Here is a 16,736-nt window from a genome sequence, read left to right as displayed (position 1 = left end):
AACATGATAGTACACTTAATACAATACAAGAATAGGAGTAAAATCAAAACACAAGCTCATGACTGTTAAAACTATAGTCTTTAATTGTACATATGCATGCACACTTGTGTACACAGATGTAAACTTGGCTTTGAGTATATTTATATATAGCACAGGCTTAGACTCATGCATTTGGTAAATTTGGGGCACTAGTTGTCTTATTGCCTGGAAAATACTATAGAAATTCTTTTAGAATTTTACATGCACTAATCAAGAAATATATGCTAGAAATTCTTGTCAGTTAGATACTGAGTAAATTTACTGATAATGACTTAGAAGTGAAATCTAATTAATTTAAAAAACAGTATTAATTTATTAAGCATAATCCCAGATGACAGACAAATGGTCCTCAATCTTGGCTGTACATTAGAATCCTATGGGAAGTTTTTAAAAAATACTGATACCAGGTACCAATGCCAGTCTAGTGTGGGCTGGGCCTACATATTTTTTTTAAGCTCCTCAACAGATTATACTATACAGTCAGGGTTGAAACCACTCTTAAAGATACTCCCCAGTTTATAAAGGAGTCATTCTTGATAGAAACAAGCATTTTTCTATAGAAAAAAAAAGATATGATAGTTAACTTCTTAAACTCACAAAAGCCTGGTAAATGCAAATATATTTGGGATTAGAAACTCATCACCTACACCAATCTTCCAGGAGGAAAAGCCTTGCGTTATCAGCTTGACAAACTTGTAATACATTCTTTTTGTTGTTAAAGAGTCCCCTAAGGGATGGAAATGGAGAAGTCAGACCTCTGACTCCCTTTTATGACCAGGCAATCTTCAAACAGGAAGGTAAAAAGAGCATTTCATCATTTTCTCCTCTCTATTATAGCAGCAGAAACAAGTAGCGAGCCAGTGGTCTTTTCTCTTTTCTCAGCAACTGTCATCATCACCTCAAAGGTGGACCTGGCCAGGGCAAGGTGTGGAACAGGGCTTTGAATGTATGTGTGGCAGCACTAAGTATGTGGCCACTTCTCTGCCCTGTCTTTGCCACAACGCTTTCCATGACCACTCTTGCTCATTCTGAGGTCATCTTTCTATAAGCTTCTCCAGTATTTATGTCTTTACCACTTTTTTTAGCGTTTAACTGTGAATCTCTTTGCACTATGATTATTTTTAATCTCTCAGTAAGACTGCAAGCTTTCCCAGTGAAGACGTGTAAGTGTTTAGCAAGGAATAAGATATGCAGCAGATACTGGCTGAAATAATTAATTATAGGTTTAAAAGTAGATTATTTTGGGAAAAAACCGTAAGAGTAAAAAAAGAATAGTATAGTATTATAACTGATAAAAAAAAAATTCTAGTCAAACTTTGCCTTTTGAAAAACTTAAACAATGGAACTTTGTACTGCTTTGAGTGGAATATGTTGGGATGACATATGACTGCAGTCAAGGCAGTTCTTTTCTGCCAGGCCCTGAGGGAAACAAGGAAGTAGGTATTCACTCTGGTGGCAAAACAGTGGGTAGCAAGTTGGAGGCTCTGGGTGATCCTCTGGCACTCGCACATCTGTTAGTTAGGCAAAAGTGAAGACAAAAGCATGTGGAGGAGACCTTTAATACACAAAAGCAACTGATAGGTTTTAAGTAAGGGATTAGCAGAACACATGGATGGCTTTATATTACACTGGTTTATTTGATTTCAAAATCAGTTATTTTCAGTTTTTAAGCAAAAACAAAGGGAGTAGTAATAGGGTTTTTCTTTATCATAAACAAAGAGAAATTGAGAAAACCCTCAAGTCTAAGATTACAAAGCCTAACTCCTGAAACAATGTTTTCTCCACCTGTCCAGCTGTTTAAGTTAATACTGTTAACTTAATGCTATTATAACTGTTTATAACAAAGCAGGATCCAGAGCACTGCATTCTAGAATGATTTCTTCTTCGCTGCTTAGCTAGTCATTTAAAGATTCAGCACTAGTAGAGAACTTAATATGCTTATCTCCTGTTTTTTCCACCACTTTCATTTTTAGCTACTTAAACAAAGAGAAGTAGAATTTGCAACTGATGGCTTTTATGTGGTTTCAATAGTTCACTTATTTGAGAATCCTTAATGATACAGGCCTATAGCTGTCTGCTCTAGGGAAAAAATCCTGCAAACAGTTAAATGGGTCAGAATAAATAATGATTTTAAGTCAGATATACTGAAAAGGTGCTGGTTTCATTTCATTACTTAATGTAGGGGGTTGGCAAGCTGGGGAGAATAAATGGGAATCTTTTTTTACTTGGTGTCTATTTGAACTTACCAAAAATATCTGACAGCTTACTATGTGTATCACATGACTCCATGGCGGGGCACAGTGGCTCATCTATAACCCCAGCACTTTGGAAGGTTAAGGCAGGAGGTTTGTTTGAGGCCAGAAGTTTGAGATCAGCCTTGGCAACACAGTGAGACCCTATCTCTACCAAAAATTTTATAAAATTAAAAAAAAAAAAAAAAGACTCCATGACCTTCAGTCACCAAATAATGCCAAGTCATAGTATTCTCAAGACAAATACACTTTATTTATTTTGAGACAGGGTCTCACTCTGTTGCCCAGGCTGGAGTGCAGTGGCATGATCACAGCTCACTGCAGCCTCACACTCCTGAGCTCAAGCAATCCTCCCACTTCAGCCTCCCAAGTAGCTGGGACTACAGGTGCACACCTCTACTCTCAGCTAATTTTTTTATTTTTTAGGAGAGATGGGGTCTTGCTATGTTGCCCAGGCTGGTCTCAAAGTCCTGGCCTCACGTGATTTTTCCCACCTTGGCCTTCCAAAGTGTTGAAATTACAGGTGTGAGTCACCATGCCCAGCCCAAATATACTTTAGATGGCCCAAAGACAACAAAGACTACTGGGTAACTACAGATGTATGTATACTACAGGAATAAACAAATAGGATTCTGGACCAAATTTCAAAATAATATACTACCAAAGAATTATTTTAAGTATATTTTTAGTTACATTTCTTCCAACTGAGAGAATCTTAAAAATCGAATTGACCCCCAGAAGGCACAGAAAAAGTATTTTGTCTTAAATCAGAAAGCTAATTAGCAGACTGGGATGACAAACCAGAAATTCTAACTTCGAGGTTAGTGCTTCTCAACCTCCTCCCCCATAATAATGTCATGCTGCCTCTAGTATTAGATTCTAGTATGTCAAATTAGGGGGAACTTGATTAGCACATCGAGCTAAGATAGCCAACGGTAAGGGCATGTGGAAATGGTCATGAAAGAGTTAAAGGTGACTGGATTGAAGTTTTGATTTAATAACGAACAAATGAAAAAGGGTTCTTAGAAGAGCTTTAAAGTTTCACATGAAATTAATTTAAAAAATTATTGGTGATCTAGATTGAAAAGGTAGCCTTTCAAAAGGTGAGCTGTACAGTCCGGCAACCACTAGCCACATGTGATTACTGAGCATCTGACTGTGGCTTGTCTGAACTGAGATGTGCTGTAAGTGTAAAATGCACGCTGGATTTTAAAGATTTAGAACAAAAGGAATGTAAAATATCTCAATCATAAATTTTTATATTGATTTCATGTTGAAATGACAATATTTCTGATATACTGGGTTAAATAAAATGTATTAAAGTTATTTTTGCTTTTCCTAATGTGGCTAACTAGACAATTGAAGTTATACATGTGGCTCACATATTTCTATAGGACAGTGCTGGTCTAGAAATAAGAGATGGATAAGCAGTAGTGTGCAGTCTGTGAGATTTGTTTCGCTGCACTGAAAAGCACAGATAGTGTATTAGCAGCCATTATATACCATCAGGGGATCACTGGGTAGACGAAAAGGGCTTAAATCTGATACATTGCAAAATTAAAAGCTACTAAAGAATTTGGTGGAGAGTAGATGGTGTACCCTGACTAGTATTCAAATACATGTTAAGTATCCTTTATCTGAAATGCTTGGGACCAAAAGTGTTCTGGACTTCTGAATATTACATCATACTTACTGGTTTAGCATCCCTAATTGAAAAATCTCAAAACTTCCAATGAGCATTTCCTTTGAGCATCATGTTGACACTCAAAAAGTTTTGGGTTTTAGAACATTTTGGATTTTGGATTTTTGGATGAGGGATATTCAGCCTGTATAATAATTTTGGAGCCAGGCAGCATTTGAAACATGGGACTAAAATTACTTGCAGATTTTAAGACTGATCTTTGTCTCCTCTGGATAAGAGGAATGCATTTGAAAAGCTCAAATGAAATTTAAGCTGCCAATTTTACCACTAGGCCTTTCATTAACGTATAATAAATTTAAAGAGGACTGTTCCAGCAGATTTTTTAGAAATTTCAAGTTGGTGGAGTTTAGAATTTGTCTATTTTTATAATGTTATCTTTTGAAATGGCATTTGACTTAACTACAAGTTCACACATACACAAAAATAACAGAGATTCTTTTTTACCTCTAGCATGTATAGTACTAACAAATACCTTAATGCACTTAGAATTTTTGCACCTACTTGAGTGAAAAGGGCTCGAATGATCGGAATCAAATACACTGCAAACATCTGTGGTACTGGAAGCACCAGAAGCAGGCGGAGGTGTTAACGGTGTTCTTGGAGAATTTGGTGCAGATGCTGTACTTTCTGTTTCACTTTCAGGGATCCTACTATAACTAATTTTCCTTGGCTCCTGCTGCAGAGGTGTGGGATGCCTCATGGTACCTGGTCTTGGGTTTGATGGACGAACACCAGGAGATTTTAGGGGATAGCTATATTTTTTTGGCTGTAGACATATCAAAAGAAACACAATACTTTAAACACTGTAGTAGAAAGGAAGGTTTTTCTATATGTGCCTGGTAAAATTCAGCTAATATACAGGAAAATCATAAATCACTAATAAGGACATAATTATTCAAATAAAAGTAGAACATTTAAAGCATTAACATTCTGTTTTGCTAAAGCCCTGGTATCTAAATTGTTAAAGAATGCATTTCTTTAAATAACTAAGTTTTAGTCCTATAAATACTAGAGTATTTGTTATTTTAATACATTTGGGTAGAAGTTTTTCTAAAATGTATTGTATATTTCCCTGGTTTTTAAAACAGACTATTTTGAGCAAATTTAACCTTGTTGAAAAGCCAGGATCATCACTGTGAATTACAATACCTTCCTATTCTGTAATACAGTGATGCCATCAGGACCATTTGAGATATTTACGAATACATTAAATTGCCCAATTTTCATTTGTGTATGTATGTTGGTTTTATTGCATTTTCCTTGCAAAATGATCATTTCTCAGTGAGTGCTTCATTGGATCAGATTATATACCTATTTCTAATTTTCTATTTTTAATCCATCTTATTAAAAACTGAACAAGGGCTTGAGAAATTTTGCTGTCAGGCAATTGCATACACTTTAATTAAAAGACATTATGTGATTTATCTTGGTCACTTAGAAGCCATCTATGTTTAATTCAGGATTCTTGACTTTTTTTTTTTTGAGACGAGTCTTGCTCTGTCTCCCAGGCTGGAGCTGGATAGCCATGGCACGATCTTGGCTCACTGCAACCTCCGCCTCCCGGGTTCAAGTGATTCTTCTGCCTCAGCCTCCCAAGTGGCTGGGACTACAGGCTCCCGCCACCATGTCTGGCTAAGTTTTGTATTTCATTAGAGACAGGGTTTTCACCATGTTGGCCAGGCTGGTCTCAAACTCCTGACCTCAGATGATCCACCCGCCTCAGCTTCCCAAAGTGAGCTGAGCCACCGCGCCTGGCAGACTTTTGACTTTTTTATGAACAAGAGAGTACATAGTCAAATCAGTGAGTTGGTGATTCTATTCATAAATTTGGCTGGGCACTGACAAGTAACAAAAAACAATGGAAACTTTATTTTCCCAAGAAAGTATTGTTAGCAAAACTTGGTATTTTATGGCTCATGATTCATGGTTGAAAGTTCTAATAAGTCATTACTTTTAAAATGTCATAAGTAGATATTTTATTACAAGTGAATTAGTATAAATTCATTAAAATTCCTGTCTTTAAAATCTTAACATTTTTGGGGGTAAAAAAAATTAAAAACTTACATAATATTTGCTCAATTTCATCATCTTTGATATCAGGGTTTACTCAAATTAATATTAACATTCATTTATTTGGAAGGAAGTGGGATATTCCTGGACATAATTATTAAGTACTTTTTCATTACTTTTAACTATCACATGTATACTTCATCCCTGAATACCTTTATGGAAAACTATATAACACATATGGTAGTAATGACATCACCAGATGTAGATGACAACTGAAAAAAGTATATAAATGTAAAAGAAATACAAATATACAAATGCTTACAAATCTTGGGAGAGGCTTAGGGTTTCGTGGTTCTATTTCTAGGGATTTGTTGAAAAGATAATCTGTAAATTCCTTCTCCATGCTATTTCCCATCGGATTCAAGTTTTCAAAGAACCTCTAAAATAAATGCAAAGAAAAAATTATTAATATTCAAAATTATAAATTCAGTTTGAAATTCATGGAAAGTTAAGAAAACATTTAATACAAGTAAATTTGAATTATTTCTTTTAAGGTTTATTTTACTTTTTCTCCCCTATAAAATAAACCTGCCTTTTATTAAGTAGTTTATAAACTTGATCAGAAGTATGAATCTTTAAATAATTCAACTTACTTTGATATCTGATTCTACTCGTAAACAGTAAGGCTGATTTTGGTACTGCTGGATCTCTCCTGTTATTTCTGCTACTTTCCTCCTTTTGCTAAAGTTTATAAGCTCTTTTCCATGTCTTTTTAGGACCTCAGGGTTGCCTTCTTCTGTTTTCAAGATATTAGTGAGATAAATTCCTAGAAGATAAATGGAATGATTTCAAGGATAAAGAAGGAAAATGCAAGTTTTTTTCTGTTTCATTAATTGTGGGTATATTACACTGTACCATCTCAGTTGCCAAAACAAAAGAACCAAGGCTCAGATTTCCATGATATGAAAACAGCAGCTTAAGAGAAAGTATCTGTGAAAGACTTAAATTTTATAAACATCCAAGAAAAAGGGAGGGAGACCAAGTTTAATAAAATTAATAGATTTGTTAGGAAGAATAATCAATTTTCCATACCCCCTCCAAGCCATTGTTATTTTATATAAATCACAGTTTTGTTAAAGGAACTTTAAGAATAACTTCGTCACTAATGACACATCATTTTTGGCAAACAGGAAAAATACTAAATTCAGAGGATCATAGTTTCTGCTTAGTCAGCTCTGACGGCCACACAAGAGGTTGTTATGATTTGCAATTGAGAAGTAGTACTATTTGGATAGGCTTACTCATGGAAATGTGGAAGGTTTTGCAAGCCTGTCAAATGTGGGACTGCATACGATTTATGTAAATTCTGGTCTTCAATAGTTTGTAGACTTAGTGGCAACCTAGTAATTGATTTCCTGTTTCCCCATCACTACAGCTGTACACTGGACGAGGAGGAGAATGAACAAAATAACAGGCACTTTCTATTCTAGCATAAAGGCTCTGGAACCAGTTCTGCTGCTTTCTCTGTGTGTGATCTTATTTTTTTTTATATTTATTTTATATTTTTTGAGATGGAGTCTCACTCTGTCTCCCAGGCTAGAGTGCAATGGCACGATCTTGGCTCACTGCAACCTCCTCTTCCTGGGTTCAAGCGATTCTCCTGTCTCAGCCTCCTGAGTAGCTGGGATTACAGGCATGTGCCACCACACCCAGCTAATTTTTGTATTTTTTAGTAGAGACGGGGTTTCACCATGTTGGCCAGGCTGGTCTCAAACTCCTGACCTCAGGTGATCCACCCACCTTGGCCTCCCAAAGTGCTGGGATTACAAGCGTGAGTCACCGCGAGCAGCCTGAGTGTGTGATCTTGTGCAAATTGCTTAATTAGTCTCTCTGTGCCTCAGTTTTTCTCATCTGTAAAATGAGGACAGGAGGGTTGCTGTGAGAAACAAATGAGTGAATATATGTATGAGCTTAGAATAGAGCCTGACGAAAGTTAAGTATTAATTAGCCGTGGTTGTGATTGTTGATGCTGTTGTTGCATCTTGCCCTAATATTCTTATGCTTCTACCTTTTTCCCTAAAGTACTGATTACAATGCTTTGAGGAGAAAAAAGATCCTGAGTTCGTTCACTCCCCACATGTGTACGGATTCTCTGCTGTAAGCCAAGTCCTGCATTAGGTACTGCAGGTACAAAGATGAGAAAGACCTCCAGCAGTCCAGTGCTTAAGGCATTCCTGACCTCAGGGATCCAGAGCTTTGAACTGTTGGCTACTACAGTATAATTTGCTAAGCGCTACATACTAGGAGGTGCTATGTTAGTAGTAATGCATAAGATGCTATGAGAGCAAAAAGGAGGTATTCCAAACTCTGTCTTGAGCTGGGAGGACTAGAAAAAGCATCACAGATGAGATAATGCTTAGAATAAGTCCCCCAAAATGAGAAGTGTAATGAGTAGAATAAGGTAGAAGAGCAGTCTAAGCAAAGCAGCAGTGTGTATAAAGGCATTGATTCATGATGAAGCTTGCTTGAAAGGCATACTTAGAGATAATTTGCTCTTTAGTATGGCTAGACCATAGGGGTTTGGTGTGTGGGGTAGAGGAAGAGTGGCAGGATATGAGGATAGACATAGGCAAGGGCTGGGTTTGTACTTCTAAATGCTTTTGTGGTAGAGGCATACACCACAGAAATCTTTGGCCACATCCTTGGAAAGATAAAAGGATCCAAATCAATATTGAACAGATCAGCAATAATGAAATCTGACATCAATGCCTGTTTGGTTTTTAAAAGGATCCAGTTATTAAGTGCATTAGTTACTTGGTTATTTCTCAGCACCTGGGCTATGCCTGATGATACATTCATAAGACAAAGTGACTGTGTGTTCTAGTAAGCACAGGCTTTTTTATTTTCACATCTGCCTGTCATTTGGCTTTTATTTTCAGCCATTTATACTGTCCTCTACACAAGTTGCATGATCCACTCAGCTCAGTGTTCAGTCTGACAAACACGTCCATAAGAGTATGCATGCTCAATGGCAGCCCAAATCAACCTTCCATATTGGTCACAAACTGATGGCCCATCTGTGAAGAGTTTGTGGGTATTAGCACTTGGACTGGGTCATGAAGTGCCTTTTGTCAAATAGCTTAACTTTTATCTAGGAGATAATTAGGGAATTAGAAGGATTTTGTTTGCATTCTAGAAGGATTACTCTAGTTGTACTATGAAGCCAGGTGGGTTGGAAGGAGTTAAGACCAGTAACATGAAGAGCAGTTAGTAGGCTAACAATAGTCCTGGTGAGATGATGAGGGCTGCCCTAGTGTCTATGGGGATAATGGGGAGTGGATAAATATTTAAGAGGTAGACTCCCCAAGAACTGATTAACTGGTTTGGGGAGGAAATGGGGGCAGTGGGAATGAAGACTCACAGCTTTGTTCTTGAAAGCACACTTGAATGAAGTTGTGAAAATGCTTATAAGTAGCACTTTGGTACAGTTTGGGATGAAATTTGGAAATTATTTTATGCCTAACTGATGGCTAGCTAAAAGAACAAATGATCACAGCAGTGGTGTCCAAACTTTGATCTTACACTGCATCAGTAAAAAATATTTAAGCACATATCCTCGCTTTCTCCCTATATACACATATATAGTTTAATAAAAACATAGCATATATGTATGTATGTATAACATAAACCTGAGAATTATATATTAGTAAAGCTTAGGTTTTTTTTTCATGTTTTAAAAAATATATAAAAAGAAAGTCTAGTTGTTCCTGTACTTCAGTATATCATTTAACATACCCTACCTCTGGAGGCAGCTCTTCTAGGGAAAGAGAAAACAGAGCATTATGACAAAGAAGAGGGCTGAGGTTTCACCTTTTTTGCTGATGTCTTTCCCATCCTTCCCAGGATAAAGTAGCTGCTTAGGATTCTAGGCTTCTCTGGCATTTGTCCACACTTCAATCTACACTTTTCTACAATACAGTGTTATACTTACTACACAGTGCTGTGACTTATTTCTCTGCTCTTTCAAGGGAACAGAAACTATGGAACTATATCTTATTTGTCTATTCTTAGCATGTAGCCCTGGGCATAACACATAGAGGCATTCAGCAAATGTTTTTGATTGAATGAAAGAAGTATATTATTTCAAAATAGAAGAGAGACATTTAAAAGATAGGCCAGGATATGAGAATCAATTCTAAAATAGCTGGAAAGCAAGAATGGAGACAAGGCAAATTTACACATAACAGAAGGAGGACACAAGATCAGAGCTGTGTAAAAGCAAAGGGCAAAGCCAATGCTAAAGGCTTGGATGTTTGATGACAAACCTGATTAAGATACATCCTCCTTTTACCTTAGAAAAAATTCTATTTTTGAAACAGAGTCTCGCCTTGTCACCCAGGCTGGAGTATAGTGGTGCGATCTTGGCTTACTACAACCTCTGCCTCCTGGCAGGTTCAAGCAATTCTTGTGCCTCTGCCTCCCGAGTAAGCTGGGACTACAGGAATGCACCACCATGCCTGGCTAACTTTTGTATTTTTAGTAGGGATGGGGTTTTGCCATGTTGGCTAGGCTGGTCTTGAACTCCTGGCCCTAAGCAATTCGCTCACCTCAACCTCTCAAAGTGCTGGGATTACAGGCTTGAGCCACTGCGCCCAGCTGAAAAAATTCATTTCTTAGCCCACCTATCCATTCTCCTATCAGTAGAATATTTTAGTTTATGGAGAAAAACTGTGTTATAGCCCTGAAACATCTGGCAGAGCTTTGGAATGAGTAACTGCCCTACTTTTATTCTTTAAATGGTGGTTGTGCCAGCAAAAGATGGGAATAATGCTGGTAAAATATTAGAGGAAATATCAGCTACTATCCCTGACCCTCCCCCAAAGAAGGGGTTTGAAAACCAGTATCCAGAATTTAGGAAAAGAATCTGGAAGGAGTTTCTATAAACTACCATATAGACAGGATGGAATTCAGAAGCAGCAATAACATCTGGCTTTACCCACTGGATCAGAACTGTATGAAAGGCTGTCTAACTCCAGAGACTGGTAACTTTTAGCTTAAGAATAGCACAGATAGGGCACCAAAACTGACCAGGGTCAGTTGTAGATAAACTACCTTAAAGGAGCAGAGGCTCAGTAACTAGGAAGATGAGCAAGAAGAAAGGGGTACGAAGGCTGGCAGATGGGCTGCACCTATTAAACTTTGTGTGCCTATCAAACTACCTACATGTTTGTATTCACTCCATAAATCACACAGCTCACCTTAAAACACCTTATGAAATCATACTCTAAAGTAGGTCTGAAACTTCCTTCTTTCACTTAAGAACATGTTATGGCCAGGCGCAGTGGCTCACGCCTGTAATCCCAGCACTTTGGGAGGCTGAGGCAGGTGGATCACCTGAGGTCAGGAGTTTGAGACCAGCCTGGCCAACATGGTGAAACCTTGTCTCTAGTAAAAATACAAAAATTAGCCGGGTGTGGTGGTGGGTGCCTGTAATACCAGCTACTTGGGAGGCTGAGGCAGGAGAATCGCTTGAACCTGGGAGGCAGAGGTTGCAGTGAGCCGAGATCGTGCCATTACACTCCAGCCTGGGCAACAAAAGTGAAACTGTCTCAAAAAAAAAAGAGAACATGTTATGAAGATCAGTTAAGTTTATAAAGATCTGAGAGAGGACTTTGGACAGTTTCAGTTTGTATAAATAAATACCAACCATTAGGATGTTACAGGAGCAGGGGCCAAATAGTCAGTGAATGGGTCCTGAGGTTTCTTTTCATGTCTGTGTACCGGAGACCACGGGATATCATGAGTAGCATGACTATAAGCTAGGTGAGCAGACTGACTGTGTATTTTTCACTTTTCTAAGCACCTGACGTAGTCCTGGTACTTAGTAGGTATTCAAGAAATATACGTTGACAGATTGACATAACGTCAGATATATCCAGAGCCTTTCCAGTTCCTCTTAAACGAACTGGTAATATCTTTAAGCAAAAACATATAGGCTTTAATATTTTACCAGGAAGAGAAGATCAATGAATTCAATATTTTTATCAAGAATGTAGAGGGTAAGGCTGGGTATGGTGGCTCACACCTGTAATCCTAGAACTTTGGGAGGCCAAGGCAGGTGGATCTCTTGAGCTCAGGAGTTCGAGACCAGCCTGGGCAACCTGGTGAAACCCTGTATCTACAAAAAAAAAAAAAATTAGCCAGGCATAGTGGTTTGTGCCTGTAGTTCCTCCTACTTGGGGGATTGAGGCGGGATGACTGCTTGAGCCCATGAGGTGGAGGATGCAGTGAGCCAAGATGGTGCCACTGTACTCTCTAGCCTGGGTGATAGAGTGAGACCTTGTATCAAAAAAAAAAAAAAAAAAAAAGAATGTAGGGGTAGGGGAAAAGTCCTCAGGAAAACTAGGAATTAATAATGATTTTCTTTAAACCTCATAAAATCAGCAGATAATTAGAGACCTTATCTTTTTGGAGAAAAAGTAAATTAAAGCAAGTAAGTAAAAACAGAAATGAGAAAGATATATTACAAATAGGGGTAATTAAAAAAAGTTTGTAGATATAAATTGAAGGCTAGTATTTTTAAAATAATGAAATGAAGCAATTCTGTAGCAAGAAGGATGCTTTCTTAAAAGGATAAAAACCATCTAATCAAGCAAGTAGTAAAATTATACTTTATCCCTGCTAAAACTGAGTTTAAAACAAGCTGCTTATTTCTGCCATTATTTTTAAAGCTTTGTTTGGGAAGTTAATGACCAATTATGTAAGGCGTAACACAGAAATAAGGTCAAAGGAAGAGACACTGTATCATATTTTGTAAACATGATTAAATATTTAGAAAACCCAAGGAAATTAAAAATTCTTGGAATTAAAGGTAACTTAATGAATACCATTCAAACCAAAAATACCCAGGAAAAATAATAAGGGGAAATGCTAAATATAATAAATGTTCTTTACAAATTAATTGACAGATTGTTCCAGTTACATTTGGGGGCATCCCCCCCACTCAAACTTATAAAGTTCATTTGGAAAAATAAACAGGCAAAATTGGCCAAAAAAAAAGGACTGAAGAAACCCTGAAGAACCAACTTTATCATCTGTGAAAACACTATATAAAGCAGGGTTTCTCTGTCTCAGCACTGCTGACTTTTTGGACTGGATACTTATTGGCTGTGGGGAAGTGTCCTATGCATTGCAGGATGTTAACAATATCTCTATCCTCTACCCACTAGATGCCTGTAGCACCATCCCAATTAGGACAATTAAAAAAAAAATTGTCTCCAGGCATTGCTAAATGCTCCCTAGGGGGGCAAAAACTGCCCCCTGCTGAGAATCACTGATTATAAAGTGACAGTCCTTAAAACTGTGGCAGGGGTATAGGAAGTCAGTGAGATACAATACATATTAAAGAAGGAGGTCCCTGGCCAGGTGCGGTGGCTCAAGCCTGTAATCCCAGCACTTTGGGAGGCCAAGGCGGGCGGATCATGAAGTCGGGAGATCAAGACCATCTTGGCTAACACAGTGAAACCCTGTCTCTACTAAAAATACAAAAAGAAATTAGCTGGGTGTGGTGGTGGGCGCCTGTAGTCCCAGCTACTTGGGAGGCTGAGGCAGGAGAATGGCGTGAACCCGGGAGGCGGAGCTTGCAGTGAGCCGAGATGGCAGCTAGTGCATTCCAGCCTGGGTGACAGAGCAAGACTCTGTGTCAAAAAAAAAAAAAAAGGAAGTCCCATATGTAAACAGGGAAAAAGTAGAATCATTCAATAAACCTGGATTAACAAATAAATAATTTGGGTGGGGAAATAAATTTGAGTATTTCATAAGATATCAAAGATACTTCAGTTTGATATTAGAGTTAAATATAATTTTGAAAGTCATAAAAAAGCTAGAAGAAAATATGATTATTACTAGATTATATGAACTTTCTAAGGTTAGAAACAATAGAAACCAGAATGAGAAAGGACAGATGGTAGAATTTAAAACTAATACATGTCAATGAATAAAAAGTACAAGGCAGATTGTTTGCAGGAGATACGAAAGATGACATGGACAAGAGGAAATGCAAATATTAAAGAATGTATGAAAAAAAAATCCACAGTAATCAAAGAATGGAAATTATTGCAACAAATAGCTTAGTAGTTGTAATAATAGAAATGAAAAAAAAAAGTATCCAAAATTGGAAACCATGGGATGAAATTTGCTTTGTCATACACTTGATGGCAGCATAATTGTCATACACTTCTCATGGCAGCCTTTCAGAAAGCAACTTAAAATCACATATCAACAGTTTAAAAATGGACACCTTTTAACCTATGTATAGTGGTCCCTCCCTTATCCAAAGGTGATATGTTCCAGGATCCCCAGTGGATACCTGAAACTATAGGTAGTACTAAACCCTATACATACATATACACATACATACATACCTATGAGCTTAATTTATAAATTAGGCACAGTAAGATTAAAAATAGCTAAAAGTTACATGAATGTGGTCTTTCTCTCCCAAAATATCTCATGTTTTTGGACCGAAGCTGACCATGGATAACTGAAACCGTGGAAAGTGAAACCGTGGAGATGGGAGCACTACTGTAATTCCTCCTCTGGTTATTTGTCTCAAGAAGATATTTTCAAATACAGAAAAACAGTATAAATGAAAATGTGAATCAGAAAATTATTTGGAAAGCAAAAAAGCTGGAAACAATGTGTCCAATCACAGGGTAATGGTTAAAACAAATTGTCCAACTTTATGGAGTATTATGCAGCCATTATAAATAATTAAGATTATTTAATAAAATACAAAAATATAAGATATGATAAGTGAATAACGTTAATATGCACATCATACAATTACAATTATATACAATGTGCACAGCAAAAAGATTAGAAGTAAATACAAAAATGGTTGCTATAAAGCCCAAACAATAAAATGTGGGAAAATATATTAAAAGTATCAGGACATAACATTGTTATATGCAGTGGAATTTAAAACTATATAAAAAATATAGATGAGCAAAAGGCTAGAAGAAACTATAGCACATACTAAAGAGACTATAGAGAGATCATAATTTCTATAAGCATTCAAAAGAAGGATCATCAGAGCATATACTCAGGCAGAGAAAAGATGAGAGTAGGAAAGAGATATTGAATACATGAAAATAAAGGAAATAAAGAACGGAAAAAGATAGAGGAACCTACAGAAAGGGAGATTCAGGTGGTAGATTCAGTCCTAAAAAGGAAGGAAAAGGTACTTCCTTCCTCTGATGCAGAAGGGGAAAAATAGGAGAGGATGAAGAGAATAAAATTTTGATGTGCCAGAAGTGTGGGCCCAAAGGCACAGCAGGCACACTATGATTTTTAGCCATGTGAAACTGTTTACAAAAATGATTATAAATATAGTTGAGTTTGGCTATGCCTCTGCTGTATTTAGTTTATTAAAATGCAATTAAAAAGGCTTTTATAAATATAAAAACACAAGTATTATATAATATCTAATGGCTGCCTAAGATGAAAATAGAAAATGAAATGTATATTAGACTTCACCTTAAGTCTTAATGAGAAAAATTCTAAAGGGCTTCAGGTGCTAAATATTGATCAAACAAGTATTTTCTGCTGGCATATTACACATGTAATTATTCAGTCATTTAATGAAATAAGTGTTTTGTTTTATCCAGAAATGCAATAAAAATTCAGAAAGAAATACTTACCAAAGAAAGGCACACATGGTGGATTAATAGACCTGAGTTTTGCCAAATATTTCTTATAGTGATCTTCACTCAATTCATGAGCTTCTTCTAAAATTTTCTTCTGGCGACTTGGTATTTGCTATAAGGAAAAAAAATAGGCATAAGTTTACAAAAGGAATCAAAGGTCTTGTCAAAAAAAATACTAGGCTAACAGAAACGCCCAAATACAACAGTATCAATTTGATTTTATGACTGTAACATTGCTTCAAATATTGCTTCAAATAAATTATCTTCATAGACCTCAGTATAAACTTGAAGTGTGTGTGTGTGTGTGAGAGAGATCTAGTTTATCATGTCATTCCTTACACAATTATGTGAACATTTAATTGTACATTATCTTACAAATTAAGTGCCGAAAGTTTTTTCTTCTAGCTTAGGCTGGGACCTGTGAATACATTTTAATAGGAATGCTTAAATTTTAAAAAGCAACCAATTCATTACAAAACTTAGATAATTCAGTCTTTTAATCTACTACTGAAAAGACAAACGAGACATTTAAAAATTAAAGATAATTGTTAAAAATCTAATTTTTGTAATAGGGAATGAAAGTTCATTTTAAAAACACATGTAGAAACCTACCTCAAATGTGTGGTCTAGTCTGTAAACAGGTGATGAATTCATAGCACTGACAACCTCAAGGACACCATTAAAGTTGTTCAACTCTTGAAAGACTTGTAGAATCTCAATAATTCGACTCACCACAGCTACTCTTTCTTCTAAATTTTCAGTTTCTACAATACATCTGGGAATAAAAAAAAAGTGAACTAAAGGTTTGAGAGTTTTTCCAATAAAGTTATAGCTTAAAGAATTTAGTAAATAAAATAATGTAGAGAGTAGGGGGTTGGCTATAGTATAACTACTGTAGAGAAGACACATTCAGGGTGACTGATAGAAGGAAGGCAGTGCCTCCAGTCAGGCATACTGCTCTTTCCTGTCTTCTAGACTGGTACAGTCAAACAATCATTTTCCTACTATATTTGGTGCATCCTCTAT

General features: G+C 36.7%; 1 protein-coding gene across 7 annotated transcripts in view; it reads right to left on the bottom strand.

The window, feature by feature from the left end:
- SOS1 (SOS Ras/Rac guanine nucleotide exchange factor 1) overlaps positions 1 to 16,736 on the bottom strand; it is a 142,917-nt gene that overhangs the window by 9,063 nt on the left and 117,118 nt on the right. For all 7 annotated transcript variants that reach the window (XM_063789973.1, XM_515425.7, XM_009442353.3 and 4 more), the window contains 5 exons: positions 16,323 to 16,485; positions 15,705 to 15,822; positions 6,657 to 6,829; positions 6,326 to 6,442; positions 4,495 to 4,759 (listed from right to left, as the gene is read on the bottom strand). In XM_063789973.1, the coding sequence (XP_063646043.1) occupies positions 4,495 to 4,759; positions 6,326 to 6,442; positions 6,657 to 6,829; positions 15,705 to 15,822; positions 16,323 to 16,485 (836 nt within the window). The remainder of the gene's footprint in view (positions 1 to 4,494; positions 4,760 to 6,325; positions 6,443 to 6,656; positions 6,830 to 15,704; positions 15,823 to 16,322; positions 16,486 to 16,736) is intronic.

Source organism: Pan troglodytes, chromosome 12 (genome assembly GCF_028858775.2).
Source record: "Pan troglodytes isolate AG18354 chromosome 12, NHGRI_mPanTro3-v2.0_pri, whole genome shotgun sequence".
NCBI classification, from domain to species: domain Eukaryota; kingdom Metazoa; phylum Chordata; class Mammalia; order Primates; family Hominidae; genus Pan; species Pan troglodytes.
The sequence above is the reverse complement of the archived record's forward strand: the minus strand, read 5'-3'. Positions and strand labels throughout refer to the sequence as shown.